The 20,919-nt window shown below is 41.5% G+C and overlaps 1 protein-coding gene across 5 annotated transcripts in view; it reads right to left on the bottom strand.

The window, feature by feature from the left end:
* The window catches only part of MEIOB (meiosis specific with OB-fold), a 72,377-nt gene that overhangs the window by 2,197 nt on the left and 49,261 nt on the right, over positions 1 to 20,919 (bottom strand). For 3 of the 5 annotated variants that reach the window (XM_069984057.1, XM_069984058.1, XM_069984060.1), the window contains 12 exons: positions 17,339 to 17,415; positions 14,243 to 14,300; positions 12,451 to 12,582; positions 9,438 to 9,510; positions 7,896 to 8,091; positions 6,890 to 6,990; positions 4,916 to 4,968; positions 4,097 to 4,192; positions 3,456 to 3,557; positions 1,849 to 1,999; positions 282 to 468; positions 47 to 133 (listed from right to left, as the gene is read on the bottom strand). In XM_069984057.1, coding sequence (XP_069840158.1) covers positions 47 to 133; positions 282 to 468; positions 1,849 to 1,999; positions 3,456 to 3,557; positions 4,097 to 4,192; positions 4,916 to 4,968; positions 6,890 to 6,990; positions 7,896 to 8,091; positions 9,438 to 9,510; positions 12,451 to 12,582; positions 14,243 to 14,300; positions 17,339 to 17,407 — 1,305 coding nt within the window. In that variant the 5' untranslated portion in view covers positions 17,408 to 17,415. Of the gene's footprint in view, positions 1 to 46; positions 134 to 281; positions 469 to 1,848; positions 2,000 to 3,455; positions 3,558 to 4,096; positions 4,193 to 4,915; positions 4,969 to 6,889; positions 6,991 to 7,895; positions 8,092 to 9,437; positions 9,511 to 12,450; positions 12,583 to 14,242; positions 14,301 to 17,338; positions 17,416 to 20,377; positions 20,613 to 20,639; positions 20,748 to 20,919 lie in introns of those variants that run through there. The other 2 variants (XM_069984056.1, XM_069984059.1) reach the window with 2 other exon arrangements.

Genomic DNA, 20,919 nt, shown 5'->3' with positions numbered 1-20,919 from the left:
GAGATAGAATCTTTTATGTGACAAAAGCCTGTTCAAGATTTCTCACCTTCAAATAGATTTTGCAGCGTTCCAGTAGAAACTTCCATTTCAACGATGTCTTCTGGTCTTCTGTTAAATTGAAAAATCCATCTACCTAAATCAAACATATGGAAATATGCCATGAGAAATCATTACTAGTCCTCCGACGGGAAACGGCAGCAATTATTCTTCCTGGCAAGGAATTAGAAGTGATGTATTATGCAGAGTCATTTTAAATGTAAAATAAGTAAGGCAGAACTTACGGTGCATGATAATGTATCCTCTGCCGCGCTGCCAGATAAGTTACCAGACAGGGTCCCGGTGTGATCAGTGACGTCCACTTGCAAATCCAGAGTTGCATACACAGATTTAAGGTCTGTGGACGTTTCATTGCAGAAGGCATAGGTGCAGCCATTTGATAAATCTGTGACTGGGTAATGGCATTGTGAGCTGGGTGAAAAATTATGGTATTAAATACTAAGCAGAGAGATGTGGCGAGGAGATAAAACGTCCCCCTGTCAGTCCTTCCCAGACCCTCCAACCCCACACTACTGAAATAAATAAACCAATCTGTGATCCAGCGCTGGGACTTGGACAATAATTTACCCTCCATGACAGCGGAGAAGTGTGTATGAATATGGCTCAGCTAAGGCAAATAACTGAGCTGCAGGGACGGGCCAAGGAACCGCTATGGGGCTGGTCATGATTGCTCTAAACCTGTGCAGGACTTCAGAAAAACTATGAAGGTTACTTGCTGGAAAAACTTTTTATACCATCATAAAGTGAATATTAAAATCTGAAGAGAATCCATTATTACCTTACTTATATAGTGATCTATGAACGCTTAACATTAAAGACCGCACTATTACAGTAGCAAAGCTAACATTTTGCCACCAGTATGGTGCTGGGTCTCATTACATGACCTCTTCTGTCAGATATGGTGCCCTTAAGTGGATCTGAATTACCTGATGCAACCATATTTACACCCCACGTTTTATGTGCGTGTAACTGGGTACATCGATGATGTATTTAGTGATTTACATTCAAACAAAGTCTGTAGTTTTAATCATAACAACATAGAACTAACATATTAAGGGTGCGTTCACACCTACAGGATCTGCAGCAGATCTGCAGCAGATTTGATGCTGTGTTCAGTTATTTAAATGAAAAATGCTGCAGAAAATCAGCTGCAGATCCTGTAGGTGTGAATGCACCATAAAGGGGTATCCCCTATCCACAGCTTCGAGGACATTTCCCAACATTTATGTGATCAGTGAGGGTCCCCCACTGATCACAAGAATGAAAGAAGTTGTCACCTGAATGAGACAGTCCTCCATTCATTCTCTTTGGAGCTCCAAAACATACCCAAGGTCTCCTATAATATTGTTTGATCCCTAAAAATATTCACTCCTGCATTGGTTGAAGATCAGATGGGGTAGTATACTGCATTAGGCTAAGTTCCAACAATGTATTTTTACATTTAATAATGGCCGTTGTTGAAACACCCCGGTTATTAAATGAAAAAATACATTGCATTCATACACCGGCCGGAGTCCTTGCAGCTGCACAAAAAACTGACGTGTCAGTTTTGTGCGGCCACTATTCATTAAATAGCGGCTGCACAAGACTGACAGAGCAGACGATGTAAAGTTTACGTTGTCGGCTATGGTAAATTGGAATGCGAGCACACCCGTATGCGCCTGCATTCCAATTAAAAAGAAATTAAGTTTCGTCACTGACAGCGGCCACTCACAGACCGCCCACTGTCATACATAGTGTGAACCCGGCATTATAGTGTAAAAGGCTGCACGTATGTAGACTTGTACTCACCACTTATATCTAACTATTTTGTCAACAGTATAATCAATATTCAGCTTGGTAAGGTAGGCGAAAACAATTGCGTAGACAGGATTATTTTTATCAGACTGAAGAGCTCTGTCTTTTATCTGCTGCACCGTGTACACATCCTTTATAGTCTCCACTAAAAAGCCAAAAAAAGATATAGAAAGCTAAATCATAAAAAAGTCATAATCTGAGCACAGGAATAGATACTTTTTTAGTTTTATTTTAGATATGCGTGTCTGAGAAATTGGTAGTAATCAATTGTCTGTCCATATAATGTACAGACGTGTTCTGTGTAGCCACTAGCCGTATCAGTTCAATGGTACTAAACCCTATTTTGGTAATTCATTTGGAAAGGACCGTTCCTCACAAAGAGATCCTATTGGTTAGTTGCCATCTTTTATTGAGTTGTCAACTAGGCTGCCATGGGATGACCAGGAGGGGTATGTGGAGGTCAGGGACAGTTAGTCCTGGACTTGACCCACCTACCTACTTGCATTAAGACAGCTCTAGGCGGCAACTTGGCGACATTCGCTAACCTGCGTCTAAGACAGACAAAACACCAAGGTATCAGGTCAGGGTCAAACCTAATGGACAACACGGTACAGAGTCAGAATCCAAAGAAGTAATCAGAGGTACAAGAGCCGAGATTAGAATAACCAGGTATAAAGATACAGAGTATAGAGATACAGGGAATGCTTCGCATCAAGGGGTGTTAGTGATATGTTAAATGAAAGACTCCTGATGTGCAAGTCCGCCTTACTAAGCCTACACGCCTGTTTAGTGGGTAATTGACCCCAGCTGTGACATAAGTAGTTTATTAAGAAACACAAAAACACACAAAGGAACAAAATACCACAAAAAACAAGACCAAAAGGGAGGATGGGAGGGGAAACCGGCTGCAGGTCAGTCCAGTGGAGACTGAGAGTAGGAAGAGGAAGCTCATGGGACTAAAGGAATAGGGAGGGGTTAGAGGAAAGAGGGAAATTAGCCTATTGGCCACAGAGCTCCTAGGAAACACCCAGGAGATGTGTCTGCAAAGGGGGAGGGTGTGGGGAGGAGTTAAATCCTTCCAATAACCTTTAGCCCTTTCCTGACAGCTGCTAGCAAAAGAAAAGAGGTAGAAAAGAGGTTGGAGTATGTGCAGTCAGTGTGCACCGTCCTTGCTCAGTCAGGTGCCCTCCAGGAGAGAAGCACTGAATCGGGTACTTCTCTCGGTTCATTTTAATGATTGTTAGATTCTCAAGACTCAAACCTGGACCAATGAAAAATTTTGACATGTCTCTGCAACACAACAATGACGGTGACACGTTGGGGGACATTTATGAGAGGCATGGCAGGGGTGTACGACAGGGAAAAGGCTCACCCTTCTCCCTGGTGTATGCATGCTGTATCCTCTGTGTATGCATGCTGTATCCCCTGCTTGCTACAGCCCCCCCCCCCCCCCCCCCCCCGTTATGTTCAATCTAATTCTATTAAGCTGGTTACAATATTAACAAATAAGGATACAAATACCCCAGAAAGTTGAGTACATTGTAACATATGTACTGTATATAATGTCAATGTGTTTTACCATTCTGCTCTTTGCTACTTACATTTTATGGAATCTCCAAAAACATCCTCATTTTCTTCCATAAAAAATCCATTCTCAGCACAGTCCCTTGCATATCTCAATAAGGCGTGCGCCTCTTGCATCTCTGGTGGAAATAAAAAGAGTTTTATGCATCCATCCAGAAGTGAGAAACCTTCAAGCCTTTATATGAACCTTTGCTGCAATATTATCTGAACAAGCAGAACCCTGCACTCTCGGGTGGCTCTCCTCCATTGTTGGCTCGCATGCACTTGATACGTAAAGACAGATATGATTTTGGACCTGACATTTATTGTTGGTGCTCAATTTGGATTGTCGCAACCTCAGCCATAACAAATGATTCATCGCATTATTTCAACAGCTGAAATATGATAGCGGTAATGGCTGAGATGATACCCTCTGTGTCATTCATATATCAGGACCCATCCAAAGGATTATGCTATCATTTTTCAGATCTGGAATCTGTACTTAAGATGACAATGACCCTATACACATAGCTGCATTATATTATACCTAAGCCCCATCCGCATTATTGGTAAGATGGAATAGCAGCTCTTAGGTGTCAGTGTATTCATACATTTACAGGAGGAATAACAGAGGAATGGCGCATATATTTACATGTGTGTGTTTACATATATCACTTACCAGGATTGGTTGTAAAAATAGTCTTTGACACAACAGTGGCAACCATTGTATTTCGGAAGGAATCGTAGTTTATGCGAACCTCGGATACAAATAAAACTAAACAGAATAAAAACAGACACTGGTTATTATGTGACCGTGTACAACCTATTATAGACATGAGATCAGCTAATGGTATCACCGAGGGGTTTGTGTCAGAAGCAATGTAGGCAGCCATTGTCCCCACTCTCATTAATAAAGAGTTGTTCACAGGTATGTTAGTGAACTTCAGCTGGAAGGAAATTACATCTATGTGGTATGTAAGGATGATATAAAGACGCGATTGCTGTTTGCCGTTGTGACTGTGTTCACATGTAGCAGATCTGCTGCAGATGTGACTGAAAATTTGTTCCATACTTCTGACACTGTTTCCTACTTGTGAAGAGGGTTTACAAAAATCCCTACAGAAACTGTCCCATTCAGAAGTTTCTGCAACAAATCTGCCACCCTGAATCTTCAAAGCAGGGGCGTAGCTAGGATTCACGGGGCCCCATAGCAAAAAACACGACACAAAGCACTGCACACAGGGGTTATCAGAGCAGTGAAGCAGAGATCTCGGTCTTCTGCTTGTTAACCCTTTTTTTGTGTTGCAGCATGTAAGTAAACATTGGGTCACGTACACACTGCAGTACATAAGGGGTTAAACAGAAGGACAAATGCTCTTACCTTCTCCCTTGGGGCCCCCCTCCTGCACAGGCCCCATAGCAACTGCCTACCCTGCCTCTATGGTAGCTAAGTCACTGCTTCAAAGCAGCAAAACAGACATGTGAAATATATACCAACCTGTCTCTTTAGGTATCCAGGTCTGTGCCACTTGGATTGACTCATTGTCCCAACTGTAGAAGGCAGAATATAATGAAAACAACATAATATTGGCTGCATTGCTATGATGACCCTCAATAATAGACATGGCCGCTAATACGTCTACAGCTTTATTGATGATGTTTTGCAGTGTCCTATGCATTCTACGGTGTGTGAACATAGCCTAAAGGTATTATCCAGGATTAGAAAATCATAGTTACTTTCATCTAGAGGCAGCACTACTCTTGTGTTTAGTTTGTGTGTGGTACTGCAGCTCAGTTCCATTTAAATGAATAGAGTTGAGTTGTACTCTCACACTTGGTTTGATGATGACTCCACGCTGTTAGTGGAAGAAATCAGCAATGATTTTCTAACAATTTTTAATGGGTTAAATTATGTCAGGCTCAACCTACACTGTCGCTCCAGTTTCACATTGGGAAGTGCGGCTTATATCACTTACTACAGTAACGGCTCTAAATGTTCATCCCACTTTGCAGCACATTTCTGTGTCGTTCCCGACCTCAGCCATTACTCCTCATATTCTATAGATTCCTGCTGCTATAAACACATTTATTCCCGTGTGTGAAAATCATCATGCCCTTGTTTGCAGTGTTATATTGTACTCAGAGATCAATAAAATGCTAAAAATACAATTAATAGAAATGTTTCCACCGTTCATTAACATGCAAATAAACTCTGCCTTCAGGCCCCATTGTGAGTTTTACAACCACACAATAGAGAGATATGGACTCCATAAAATAACCCTTATTTTTTACGAGCCTTATTCCTTCTGATTTGACAAGGGCTTTGGCATAAGTGCTACTGCTATAACTTATAGAAACTATTCACTAGTTCTTCTCATTCTCATTTCAGCTATATGAAACTAGCATTACCCTACTCCAATATATTATAGATTGTTCTAGAACAGGGGTAGGACACCTTCGGCCCTCCTACTGTTGCTAAACTACTATTCCCATCATGCCTGGATTGCCAGAGATGGTCATATTTCCATCCAGATTTTCTTAAAATCTCATCCACATTTTTTCTCCTGTAAAATGCTGAGGATTTTCTGCACACAAATCCAAATGAGAAAATCTGTAGTGTACACAAAGTGTGAATATACCTTTATATTCAAGATTGGAGCAAAGTAGTCAAAGTCCCCTGAGTATGTATGGGTGCGGTATGTCTTAACTGCCATAAACTTTAGCAAAAATTTGTCTGAACCCACCGTTTGCAATGGAACTCACCAACCATCTATTGCTAGGGTGCCAAACTTAAAAGGCCTCCAGCTGTTGCAAAACTACAATTCCCATCATGCCTGGACAGCTAAAGCTTTGACTTTGACTGTCCAGGCATGATAGAAATTGTAATTGTGTAACAGCTGGAGAGCCGAGAAGTCTCCCAATTGCCGATAGGCAATGTTGGGGAGGGAAGGGCCAGGGAACAAGCATAAGGCAAGAACACATGAACAAGCACCAGTATGGGTTGAACATGACAGATAGTTGTTCGATAAAAAAAACAATCAACCAACAGCTACTGTATAGGTATCCTATTATTGCCACATAGTGACTACATAATAGTACCATGCAGTGCTTACATAATACTGCCATATATACATACATACAGTAAACACATAACAATTCTGTAGTACTGTATATAGTACTCATAATGTCATAAGTTCCTAAATAATACCAGGGCTAGCACCATGCTGAGAGTCGAGGATGATGTGAAAGTAGAATGATTAATGCATCAAGTGGTAAAGGCCTTTGGGCAATTGCATGTTTGCCCATGTTATAATCCATTCTTGGTCAGATTTCATTACTATCTGACAACCATAGGTATCTGTATTAAGGCTTGTCTTGCAAAAGTAGGCAATGAGGTCAGTGTGTGTTGTACAACATAAGGAACCACCCCTTGCTATAGAGCGCACTGTAGTGTGTAGTAACCCGTACTTACCAGATCATTGCAAACGAGTCAACGGTGTTATCAAAAAGCTTAACCTCACATCTCTGGCCTTTTCTTTTGTCAGAAGTGGTGAACATCTTCATTTCTCCTACCTGGATACACCAAGACAAAAGATCACGTTGTTCTGATTGTCAGTTCTTGTTCAATGTATATATTACTCTACAGTGTACATGAGGGGTGCAGAACCTTCAGCCCTGCCACTGTTACAAAACTACCATCCACATCATGCCTGGACAGCCAAAGTTGTGGCTTTGGCTGTCCAGACATAACGGGAATTGTAGTTTTTCAACAGCTGGAGGGGCTGAAGGTTCCCTATGCCTGGTCTACATGACAGAACAAACATATTACCAGTACCCTGCAACACACACACATTTGAGAGGTATAAAGATTTTTTTCTTTAAGTGGATGTACGTCCCCTTAGGGGTCAAAACTTTGCATATATGTCCCTTGTGATGTAATAAAGTCTTGAAGATTTTGCATTGCTGGATGCTGACAGCCAACAGCATGGAAGGTAATGAACCACATGTGGTTGAGCACCACTGCTTTACTAGATCACCGGGATCTGGATATTTTACATTTTATTAAATTGCAGGAAGGACTCATCCACTCCAGTACTGGAGCAAAAGAAAAATGGCAGCCGCTTCCCACGGACAATACCCTGATATTTAGTGAAATGTTTGTAAGCAGCAGAGGACTTCCTTAGTAAGGCTAGGGCTCCACTATGGCTTTTGGTTGCAACACCTCTATGTTTCTCTATTGGGGAAAAAGTTGCAGATGACTTGTAACAATCAGAGAAAATCCAACCATGTCACCTTAACACCCAAAGGAGAACAATGATGTTTTAAGGCCGTATTACATGAGCCAATGTGCCGGGGAAGCGAGCGCACACCTGTCAGCTAATCATTCAACGTAATAGGGGCTTTACAATCATGTGACCAAAAGTAACCATTCAGTGCTATTCTAATTCATTTCTACACACAACTTAATAGTAACGTACCCATCTTACTGCTGCAAGGATGTTGATGATTTTTCCATTCAAGCTTTGTCCATTTGCTACAATGTCTCCCAGTGAATAGTAATCATTTGGATCTTTAGGAGGAATAGGCAATAAAGACAGCAGGGAGCTGTGGGTCTCATGTCTGGAACGTATCTTGACCAAGGAATGGACTTCGCTGATAAGCAATTTGTAGTAACTAAAAGGAGAGGAAAGAGACAATTAACATCACTTTTTTTTCGCATTGCTCCAAAGTGTCTATCATGGAAAATAATTACCAAAATAATTTAAGGCGCTATTACACAAAACAATTAACGGCCATATTTGGCCGATTATTGGCCATTGCGGTCGATAATCGCTCTTTGTAATAAAAGGCAATAATCAGCCATCATGAACGATGTTGGCTGATTGTTGTCTTTCATTGTCTTTCAACATGTTCTAAAGACATACGACGATCTGCTGCCATCTCAACGTACAACAGGAGCAGCGGCAGCAAACCGCCTATATCCCCTATGGGCTCCCTGGAGGACCTCACAAAAACACCAAAAAATGCAACAGCTAACCTGTTTCTTGCTGTTGCGGTGAGCTGTTGCATTTTTCTGTGTTTTTGTGTGTTTGCAATTTCAGCCATGGCAACGTGCTCCTGCCTAGTGTGATTGGTGTAGGAGAGCTGACCATCTATCTATCTATCTATCTATCTATCTATCTATCTATCTATCTATCTATCTATCTATCTCCTATCTATTATGTATCTCCTATCTATCTATCTATCTATCTATCTATCTATCTATCTATCTATCTCCTATCTATTATGTATCTCCTATCTATCTATCTATCTATCTATCTAGTAGAGATGAGTGAACCGTGTGCAGGTTCAAGTCGATCCGAACCCGAACATTCGGTATTTGATAAGCGGGGGCTGCAGAACTTGGATAAAGCTCTAAGGTTGTCTGGAAAACATGGATACAGCCAATGACTATATCCATGATTTCCACATAGCCTTAGTGCTTTATCCAAGTTCAGCAGCCACCGCTAATCAAATGCCGAACGATCGGGTTCGGATTGACTCGAGCATGCTCCAGGTTCGCTCATCTCTACTATCTATCTATCTATCTATCTATCTATCTAGTATCATCTATCTATTATCTATCTTCTATCTAATATGTTTGATCTATCTATCTATCTATCTATCTATTAAGTTTTATCTATCTATCTATCTATCTATCTATCTATCTATCTGTCTATCTATCTATATATCTGCCATTGCCCACTGCATTCTAGATTTTATAATTTTTTGGCATACAGTAATATAGAAAAAAAACCTTGTAGTTATATTGTTATAAGTAAATAAAAGAGAAATTCATGCCAGTAAGTGGCTAGCATCAGTCAGGGAAGGGAAGTAATGTTAGATAGGATCTATCCCTCCCTGGCGTATATATTGATGAGAGACGCTTGTCATATGTTTTCAATCCCCAGCATTTTATAAAAGGACGTTAAACCTTTACGGCCCCTGTGGGAGCGGAGGGCAGGAAGTTTACACATTACCTTGGTGTTGAAGGATTAAATTTTTCTTCCTTCTCTACGTCTTTTGTTTGCACAAGGGGGTTTTCAATTATAACTAAAAGAAAAATAGGAATATTGTTTAGCATGGCTTTGTATTCGTCAAATGATAAATATAGATAATTAAACCATGCGGCGTACAAGTAAAACAGATGTCCTCATTACCATCTAAACATAGTAAAACTGCGCTAATCGGGGGTGCCGTGCACACTTTGAACAGTTGTGACATTGCCGGATGATACATGTACTTACAAACTCATTTTCTTGATGTATTTTACCTCAGGGTAGATTGCAAGTGTTCACGAAAAAAAATGCGAAAAATTAGTCATACTTAAAAAATAAACATTCTGTGAATCTTTCCTGCCATGAATCACGCATACAATAGAGTTTGCATTTTCCTTCCTATTTATTTATGTTCCGCGGGCGTCATTCATTTCCCCAAAATGCCGTTTGCTTTGACAAAGTAGACGCTTTATTTTCTTTGCTTTGTGTCTCCAGGTTTGTTTTTTGGAAAATACGGCACAAAAATAAAACTGAGGTTCAGCGCCAAAGAATTCTCCATCTTCTTCCTTTGGCAACTCGCTGTCTGTAATGCAGCTACAAGTAACAGGGAGGAGGCGTTATCTATCTAAGTCATTTCCATCTATATTGGGCCGTGGACTTAAGATTATTTCCCATGATCCAGTTAGGGTCTGATAATTTTTTCATTGTTAAAGGGACTGTCCACCTTGGACCCTCTCTACTTAGTCTCTGGTTTATAAGCAAAGTGTCCTTCAGGGATCAACTGTAACTTGGCAAAAGGTGTTTAAAATTCCTGCAGCGCCACCACAGGTGAAACTGATCATTACATAGTGGCCATTCAAATCAATGTGCTGTCTGTGTAATGTAGATAGCACAGGTCCTCCAGTGGGAGAGAAGCTTTGTAACCACTCTCTTCTCTGGCTAAGAGAGGAGGATCCTGGATTGGGGGCCCCTCCTCCTATTAATACAGAATTCACTAATAGCGTATATGAAAATGAGTTTGCAAAAGTGAACAACAAGCCGTTAAAGGGCCAAGAGCTAAAATAACTCCTCGCTTCCCCTTCCATCCCTATCCCTGATTGTCTTCAGTTGAGCTGAAAGCTGGGAAGGGGAGCAAAGAGACATTACAGAACTTCTGCCCAGAGAACCTGCTGATATGCCGCAGAAGCTCTTTACCTTATGAGTGGATCGCTGTTATTAATGTTTTTCTTCTCCCCCACATTCTTGATTAATTTCCTAATTGCCCCTATGCAAATATGTCCCTTAAGAGTATTTGGGGCATTGCTCGCCGGCTCTGAGTACCACCACATCCCGCCCAGCCCACTATGCATATTTATAGATGCATAGTGGCCTCTTCACTGCACAAGGCTACCGCCCTCAATGCACTGATCTGTCTCAGCCAGCCAGCCCCTTCTAATAAATATTTATCCAGCGCTCATCACTGCAGACAATAATCCAAAAAATAAAGCAGACACTATATTAATAGGCGCACTGACCACCAAGTAATGAAAAGTGCATCAATCTTTATTTATACATGTACAAAAAAACAAGCAGCCACAAACACAAAGACCACATAGGTTATCATCCCGGGAAGAAAAACATGATAATCCACCTCTCATCGGGAAATTCATAACATCATATCAATCCACAAGATTCATACAAGAAATAAAGGAATATGATATGCAATGAGACTGGGCCTGATTTGCAAAGTAATTCACAATAATAAATAATACCTAAAACTGGAAAACACAGTGCATATGAATCCATAATCTAAAGTGCTATAGTGCCGCAGTGTAAACAAAAGACCGATGCAAAACAAGACTATCACTATAAGTATTCAGTGCAGGCAGCAATCAGGGCCGGATACAATAATGGAATAATTAAGAGATCACCCTAGAACCATCGGAACAAATGATCGTCACTGCAGAGCGCCGCCCCAGTATTCATTAAGAGGGCATGTCAGCCGGGGTAGATTGGTACACTGAGGGAGGTAGCCTTGTCCACAGTGCACCAAACCACCTTATTTGCATAGGGAATAAATGACAAATTTAACAAAAATGGTGCTAAGGATCAAGGTAAGGAAACTACTACCTTCATCCTCAGCACTCCATGTGCTATAAGGCCATAACTAGATGCGTCTAACCTGCTGTAAGTTTCCCTTTAAGGGATTGGTACTGACTCCAGAGACAGCACCACTCTTGTCTCCAATTCAGGTGCGGTTTGCAATTAGGCTCCATTCACTTCAATGGAAAAGAGTAGCAAAAACCTACACCCAAACAGGAGACAAGAATGGGTCTGTCTCTGGAAGAAAGTGGCCATGTTTTTGTAGCGCTGGATAACCCCTTTCATTTCTCCCAGCAAATACAGATAATAAAAGCTGAAACCTAATTGGTTACCATGTGCTGATACCTGGCGGGTTGATATGAACACTTTTCATAATGAAAACTGGAGAAGTCCCTTAAAGTGTCACTGTCGTTATAACTTTCAAAATCTAAACCAACTGTAGATCAACAGTGATATAAAGCAAGTTTGCAATTTACATTCATTGTTGTTGTTTTTTTAGTTATTATGGTAAACACGGCACTTCCTGTGTTCTGACTTTTTTTTTTTGTCTAAACACAGGAAGTTCCGGCCATCTGCGCTCACAGAGAAGGCAGTCATGTGATTGATGGACGCATTGAGCCGTGACTCTCTCTGTACTGCTGAGACATCGTGTGTTTCATCGACTAAAAAGCTTCAGGAGACTGGACCTGGATACGAGTACAGCTTTGTTTTACAGCATGATAACAAAAAATAATGAATGTAAATAGCAAGCTAGCTTTATATCCACTGTTGATTTAGGTTTTGAAAGTTATACCAACAGTGACACTTTCAGCCTTGAAAGATCGGCTTATAGTCCAGACACTATATCGACCCACTTGTTTTCCAGAACGTGTGAATAACAAAACAATAAAGTATCAGCCGTAGTTTAACCTACCGCAGTCACCAATCTGGAAACTTTCAGACAGCGATTTAATGTATTCTTCTCTACCCCAGCACGAGGCATTGATGAAGGCAGATGGTGAATCTCTTACTGTAAAGCTGAAGGTGTACCGCTCCAATCCAATATCTGAATAGAATAAGAGAGTCATTTCTGCACACGATGACATTTCAATTAACTTTTGCCATATCTCACTATGACGTTTAATTGAGTCTGTCAATTGGCGTCTGTACATTTGTGTTACTTGGAAAACTCTCAAAAGTTATGAGAGCTACATGAGCTGAGAAGGAGGAAAGCAGCCTAGTACAGGGGCCTGGTGTGAACATGTACACTTAAAGGAACAGTTCAGGCAAAAACACACAGGGGGAGATTTATCAAAGGGTGTAAAATTTAGACTGGTGCAAACTACCCACAGCAACCAATCATAGCTCAGCTTTAGGCAGTGCTGAAAGGAAAGCTGAGCTGTGATTGGTTGCTGTGGGCAGTTTGCACCAGTCTAAATTTTACACCCTTTGATAAATTTCCCCCACAGTGTTATTCTTAGAGCAGGACCTGAGGGGGTGGAGCGTGAGGAAAGAGTGCCATTTTGTGCTGTATCCACGTTAGTTTATACATTCTGCTCACGGTATTTCTTTGATTTAAATTAAAGGGGGAAATATTTTTCTTTCAAATCAACTGGTTTCAGAAAATTATATAGATTTGTAATTTACTTCTGTTTAAAAATCTCAAGTCTCCCCATACTTATCAGCTGCTGTATGTACTGCAGGAAGTGGTGTATTCTGTCCAGTCTGACACAGTGCTCTCTGCTGCCATCTCTGTCCATGTCAGGGACTGTCCAGAGAAGGAGAGGTTTTCTATGTGGATTTACTACTGCTCTGGACAGTTGTTCTGGGGGAGAACAAAGGGGTTGGGCAAAGAAACTCCATCATGCCCAACCCCTACTTCCCAACATTATCAGGATGCCCCCATACAACTTATACTGTCTTTATGTGCAGATTTTGAAATCCCTCCAAATTCCCAATGTTATGGCCTCGGAAGAAGGCCAAACAGAGTAGACAGGAGACGCTTGGACAGGAAAGGGGGTTACTAGTGATAGTTAGTCTAACCACTGGGACCCCAATTGGTTAAACAAACTCCCACGTGAATGGAGGGGCAGCGGAGATGATCAACCACTCCTCCATTCACCTTCTATAAGACTGAGCACTGAACTATAGTTATATATAGTTATATATAAACTATAGCTATAGTCCTAAAGACAGTAAATGAAGTGTTGATCAGGCATAAGCTGTAACTCCTTTCACTCAATGGAAATTAGACCTGTTTTCATGACATAGTGGTCCAATACTTACCATCAGCCAGTTACTTTTAATTTTAGGATATCCCATTTAGTTTTAATAAGGTGGCCACAATAAGGTAATTTTCTAACAATACTCTACCAACGTCTATCCTGAGACGACCCTTAAGCAATAATTACTATGCATACAAACAGTATCGGCTTCCATAAAGCAATGGAAACGTGTTCCTTCTCAGTTTAATACTTACTGTTTTACAGACCCTAACACTATACAGCAATAAATTTCCTAATAAGTTAATTTCACGCCAAATGACATCAACCGCAATACAGTATGGATTTCCTCCAATATATTAAGTAACTTGTTCATATGAATTAACATTAATCATTCTACAAAGCCTCAAAAAATAAAATAAAAAAACATAAAGGACAAAAGAAAAAAATTCTGAGTGACACGCAACTTTCCAAGCTCTCAAGGAATAATAAAGCGGGCTTAACTTTTTCGGTCTGGAAATCCTTTGACATCTGTTTTCCCAATTACGATGCCTATTATGCTCTGAAAAATAAAAATGGTATGGTATACACAAATAAAACACAGATGTAGTCAGCAAATTAGATTTCATGCTCTTATACCCCACCGCCCGCTAAAGCAAATTTCTGATTGATTTTTTTTTTTAGGATCCCAATTACACAGCGCTGTTTGTCCCCCACCACCCAGTAAATCTGTACAATGAGCTATTAGATTTTATGGAAAGTATGTCAGCACAAGAGCCGACGTGCGGGACGTAATCCCCTCCTGACAATGTTTCTCCTCATTCCACTTAATCATTACATTGGACAGACCCAGGAACCGTCATGGGCCGCCGTTTTCTCAAGTGTTTGAACTTCCTGTAATCCCTTATAATTTGGCCTCTTACATGTAAGGTTTTGGTATGACATTCTAAATTATTATAAAATGCTAAATTCCTCTTCCCCCTTCCCGAAGCTGCAAGTGTATTTAAATGCTATTATCCTATTATGTTTCACTTCTATAAAGCCAGCATGCCGAAAGCATTAGCGCTCCGGCTATAAACATTACCCGGCACATTAATTATATATGTCAGATCCTAATTTAACCTGCAGTAACGCTGTCCTAAGCTGTATGACAATGTATGGGATATTCTGCAACATGTGCAAAGGTATGTAACTAAAACTGGCGTGTGGCTACGTTCCTGGCAGTGCTTAGTGATTTCCTTAGAGGAGGGGAAGGGCACGTGATAATTAAAGGGGAAGTGCGGCCAAAGTGATCTTCAAACAGAGCGTTGTAAGCAAATAGTCATTGATTTCTGTGGCACTTTCCAAGATTTCCATTAACAGCTTGAGTATACTTTATGGGTCAAAAATCAGGGGTAAAGTAAGTTTTCAGGCATTTAAAGGGGTTAAATATTTAATGTTTGAAATATTTTAAAAGTTTGTAATTAGAGATGGGAAAGTACTAAAATGCCTAAGTTTTCGTTACTTGAGTCGAGTATTTTTTTAAACTTGAGTGCTTGACTTAAAGGGGTTATCCAGTATTAAAAACATGGCCACTTTCTTCAAGAGACAGCACCACTCTTGTCTCCAGTTTGGGTGGAGTTTGGCTACTCAATTCAATGACGATAAATTGCAAACCACACGTGAATTGAAGGCAAAAGTGGTGCTGTCTCTGGAAGAAAGTGGCCATGTTTTTCTAACGCTAGATATGCCCTTTAAGTAATGAACCCCATTATGACTCGAGCATTATTCCAGTTCCTACAGAGGGGATGGTGTCTGGTGCACCTAAAAACCTCAGAAAGATAGAAATTCCATGGAAATAAAATGGGCACAGCAGAGGGAGCATGCAGGGATGCACTAAAGACTCCCAGACTGCTGTATTACGCCACTTTTATAGACTGACAATGATGTGCACCAAACCCAGTTGGGTTGTTGTGAATTAATGACGTATTCCTACTGCGCACTCCATCACACAAATTGTAGCACAGTATACAACTGGGAATACTAACTGTGCACCACTACACTGTACCACTATCAGACTGAGTAGACAAGTGATGAATAGGAGAAATAGGGCCTTCCTAATGGTGAAGAGGGTGGGGAGGAGGGACGGAGAGGCGGTGCAGGCCTAGGGCTCAGACACTTTAGGCCACGTCAATTTGACACAGGGTTACAAGTTGAAAAGTTGTTTTTTTTAGGACAATAACTGCATCACCTCCCGAACGGACCCCAGGACAGATGTTGGAATGAAAGCAGCTATCTGTTAGGTAACAGTAAGGTCCCTGTATTACTAGTACCGCGCCTTTAAGAGACTGTTCCTTAAAATTACCTATTCTGCAACTACCTCTGACCCCTTGCGTTTAAGTCTTGCACCAGGGGTCATGCAACTTTTGATAACACCTTCTCCAGGCAGTGTAAGGCTATGTTCACACTACGTAAAACCATTGGCAACAACGGCCATACTTTGTACGGGTGAACAATTCCTATTGTTCTATGGGATCCCGGCCAAAGCGTATATACATCGTATACGCTCCGGCCGGGATCCTGCTCGGGGCCGCAAATAACTGACATGTCAGTTTTCTGCGGCCGCAATTCAATGAATTGCGGACGTAGGAAACCCTGTGAGTGGCTCCGGCCGCCTGCTTCACTGTGCGCTATGGGAGGTTCTGATGCGGGCGCGCGCTGATGCGCCCGAATCAGAACCCTGTGGCCGAAAGATCGTCCGGCCAATACTTAAGTACCGGCCGGGATGATCCGGGCAGAGACCGGCCGTTCTCTATACGTTGTGTGAACATAGCCTAATAGTCGGGATTTCCCATCCAGGATTCTAGTAAACCTGGATAACAAACCCAATGGTAGCTATTATGCCGCTGTGGTTACCCCCTTTCCTAGAAGCCGATCTTTCTGACAGAACACACTAGTATTTCCCCCAGGATGACTTTAACCTTACTCAGAGCTTCTTGGAAAATATCTGCAAATGTAATGTACAAATGTAAAGCAAAAGAGCACTTAGGCCTGGCCTTGTTTATGACAAGCAATTTTCTTCTTTAAGTTGCCTGACACAGCGGGACTAAGCCTATTTCCATGTCCTGCAACCTTACCAGGCTCCGGATAAAAATAAAACGAGCCAAAGGGGAATGTAATGGGGCCGTAACGCACAAATGTTGAGGCAAATTGCTAGGGACAGCTAGAACGGCTCAAATTTTGCCGTCAAGAAAGAAAAATACCAGACGTCCCTCGCCGCATTATGATTTTTACTGTGCTGAGTCTCAGCAATTATCTATTCAGTGGGCGATCAGGCAGATACAATGAGGTCTCTCATACGCTGCTACAAAGACTTGGCCGGTGCCTAAGTACATGGCCGGCACCATGACACATCCCTGGACAGCACCAGCGGCATCACTTTACATCCCCTGCGGTGTAAATAAAGGACTGTAACAATGGCAGTATTGTGGTTACAGAAACATGGCTATCGCTGTATGGGGAGCGCGGTGACAATGTGACAATGAGGACGTTTGTAGTGTAGGTGGAAGCGGATGGGACGTGGTTGGAGCGAAGCAAGATAACAAAGTCACCGATACTTACTGGGCGAGATAGACTAGGGTGCAGGTCGGAAATGTTGACAAAATCTTGACGGAAGCTGTAGGACGCCATCCTCTAATCTGCGGGGTTAAGAGAAGTCAAGAGGGTCAGAAAAAGCCTCAGCTTTACTGTTGTTTAGTTTATTATTATGTAAGCTGGTGCGACATTCAAGACTGAATATATATTGTTAGGGTTGAAAGTCTCCAGACAACCTTTTATTTTAGGAATAAAAGAAAAAATGACATATCTGTAATGGGTGAGGCTTTAGGCTATGTCTGGAATATGGCCGCCATTTGGAAAACTTCCATATTGGATAAAGGGCATTTTTTTTCAATGGGAAATTGGTCATGTAGCTTATCAAAGAAGACCAGAATTGTCTCAGACGTCAATTGCTGCAATTTGCATATCTCTTCTGGTTCAAAAGTTCTCATGTCCATCCAGCACCTTCAGCTCTTCAGCTTTTAGAGATATTGCAAATCTGACTGCGGCAATTGATGTTTGAGACAATTCCAGTCTTCTTTGATATGTTACATGAATAGCTTCCCATTGGAAAAACTTGCCCTTATGGAATTTTTAAAGATGGCGTCCATGTTCCGGACATTGCCTAAAATATAGGCCCCTATCAGCCATTACTTTTTGGGATAATCAGAGATGTCATTTCCCCTTTTGTTTCTGAAATAAAAAGGTGTCCTGGGACTTTGGACTCCCACAGTATATAGAGGTCAGAGCATTAAAGGGGTTAACCAGCGCTACACAAAAATGGCCACTTTCTTCCAGAGACAGCCCCACTCTTGTCTCCAGTTTGGGTGCAGGTTTTGTTATGCTGCGTTTACACTGAACGATAATTCGCCCGATCGTACGATTAACGATTTCGAAGTAACGTTTTTTTTTTTTTTTAAAAAAGATCAGCGTCTAGATGGAACAATATATCGTACGGAAAATTCGTTTTGTAATCGTTTTGCGATCGCTTAAGCCTATCTCACACATAGGTAGACTGTTTATACGGAACGATCTGAGAATATTTTGCGAATGACGATTTAAGAACATGTTCAAAGATCAAAATGAACGATTTCTCACTCGTCGTTCGATCGTTCGCTGCGTTTACACGTACGATTATCGTTTGAATGCGATCGTTATAGTGCAAATTCGCACGATAATTGTTCCGTGTATACGCAACATAACTCATTTCCATATAAAGGGAAAGAAGCTTAATTGCAAACCGCACCTGAACTGGAGTCAATAGTCATGCTGTCTCTGAAAGCAAGTCGCCGTGTTTTTGTAGCACTGGATAACCCCTTTAAAGCCTTTGCTTACCTTTACATAGTAACATGACAGCATTTCTATGTGACTGTAGCCACTACTAGGGGGAGCTTAAAGGTGGAATCCTGCGAAAATAACAAATCATCTGCAGGCAGGGGGTGGGGGAGCATCACTGACTTACTGATCTCTGACAGCCACCAGCCTCCTGCAGCTGCAACGTCCTAGCCCCACTGAAGCATTGCCTGCTCAGCCAATCAGTGAGCGGGGCTTACCAGGAAGCCAGGAGAAACTAACATCTTGCGTCTGTCAGAGAGTGGTGAGACCAGGAAATACTCGAGTCCAGCTTTCAGTCAAAACAGAGTTGAGACTTGTATTCCAGATACCCCAATGTGTACAAATAATCGGCATGCCCCCAATGAAAAACGCCAAAGCGTTTCAACCGCGTTACACGGCCTTAGTCATGGCCAGCTATGCCTTTTGCACTAGTTGTGTGAAAAAGCTGCATATTAGGAGGGTATGTTCACACTGAGGAACAGGCGTGGAATTTCAAGCCGAATCCGTGCTTAAAGGGGTTGTCCATCGAAAATCTTTTTCTTTCAAATCAACCGGTGTCAGAAAGTTATATAGATTTGTAATTTACTTCTATAAAAAAATCTCAAGTCTTCCCATACTTATTAGCTGCTGTATGTTATGCAGGAAATGTTGTTTTATTTTCAGTATGACACAGTACTCTCTGCTGACATCTCTGGCCGAGACAGAAACTGTCCAGAGCAGGAGAGGTTTTCTATGGGGATTCTTAAAAAAATCGAAACAGAGTTCCTGTCTCGGCCAGAGATGTCAGCAGAGATCACTGTGTCAGACTGAAAATAAAACAACATTTCCTGCAGGGCCTACAGCAGCTAATAAGTATGGGAAGACTTGAGATTTTTTAATAGTAATAGTAAATTACAAATCTATATAACTTTCTGATATCAGTTGATTTGAAAAAAAAAGATTTTCGATGGACAACCCCTTTAAGCGCGGATTCGGCTTGAAATTCCTCGCCTGTTCCTCAGTGTGCAACTGAAGCGGCTTTAGGCTATGTTCACACAACATATTTTTTATGACAAGAACGGCCGTTGTTAATAACATGTACGTGGGTGCAGGGAATAATGGTGGTAGCACAAGCACTGCTGGTGACAGTCATTCGGTGACTACGGACAGAACATTGTAATTTTATATATTACACTCATACAGGTAAATAATGTGTGATTATATTGTCATTATGAATGGTGCGGGGGGGGGGGGCACATTACACATTGTCTGGGAACGGCCCTGGTTACACACAGATAAAGATGGCGGCAATAGCCTTTCATGCTTGACTGGGCATGATGGGAGTTGTGGTTTTGCAATAGCTGTGCAGCCACGGGATGTCTGGGCTTAGACAAATATGGCTCCTTCTTTGCAAAAATAGCACCACACTCATTCAGTTCCATTGACGTGAATAAAGCCGGGCTGTAATACCACACACAACCTGAGGATAGGTGTGGCGCTGTTTTTTTAAGAAATCCGACATGTTTTTATAACCTTAAACAACCCCATTAATTTCATCTAAAGTCAGTCACAATCCTGGGACAATCATATTATCATGGTTTATGATTCACTTCATGAATCCTCTTCTCGCCACTCTCGCCTTCCGACTACGTCTGGTATTAAAGCTTGGCTGCCTTGTGTTCAATACCAGACAGAACCTATGGACAGGAATGGGGATGTTATGAGGAGAAAGCAGCCATTTTGTTTTACCTTCAAGAAGCCATGAGGTGAATTCTTTGTACAGATAATTCAGCTATTGTAATCTATGGTAAGCTAATGGACGGAGAATTGGTGAAAATGGAAGTAATAGTCAGGGATAAGGTGGACGGCTTTACCATCCATTATACTAAGTGAGGGCAGGACACACTACATGAAGAAGACTAGTACTAATACTGTCCCAGTGTAAGAGGAGGCATACAATGGCTGCTGCCACACAGAACATATCGGTATATTGTTATCACTTCTCTTATACCATAGGAAACAATGTATGTCAGCCCTGTGCCACCTCCTGGAGCCAACACCTCACACACTGAGGAGGGGCAGAGAGAAGCCTGTGAGGAGATAGAGGAGAAGCACTGCATGCATACCACTGCCCCCTGGTGGGGAGGATGTCATCTGCAGCTTGTGTCCTCATACATAATAGTCGTAAAGAGTAAAAGGTATTTATTATTATAGTAGTTATATTCCTGTATATAGGAGCAGTAGTATAGTAGTTATATTCTTGTATATAGGGGGCAGTATTATAGTAGTTA

This window comes from Dendropsophus ebraccatus, chromosome 9 (assembly GCF_027789765.1).
Source record: "Dendropsophus ebraccatus isolate aDenEbr1 chromosome 9, aDenEbr1.pat, whole genome shotgun sequence".
Lineage (NCBI taxonomy): Eukaryota > Metazoa > Chordata > Amphibia > Anura > Hylidae > Dendropsophus > Dendropsophus ebraccatus.
The sequence above is the reverse complement of the archived record's forward strand: the minus strand, read 5'-3'. Positions and strand labels throughout refer to the sequence as shown.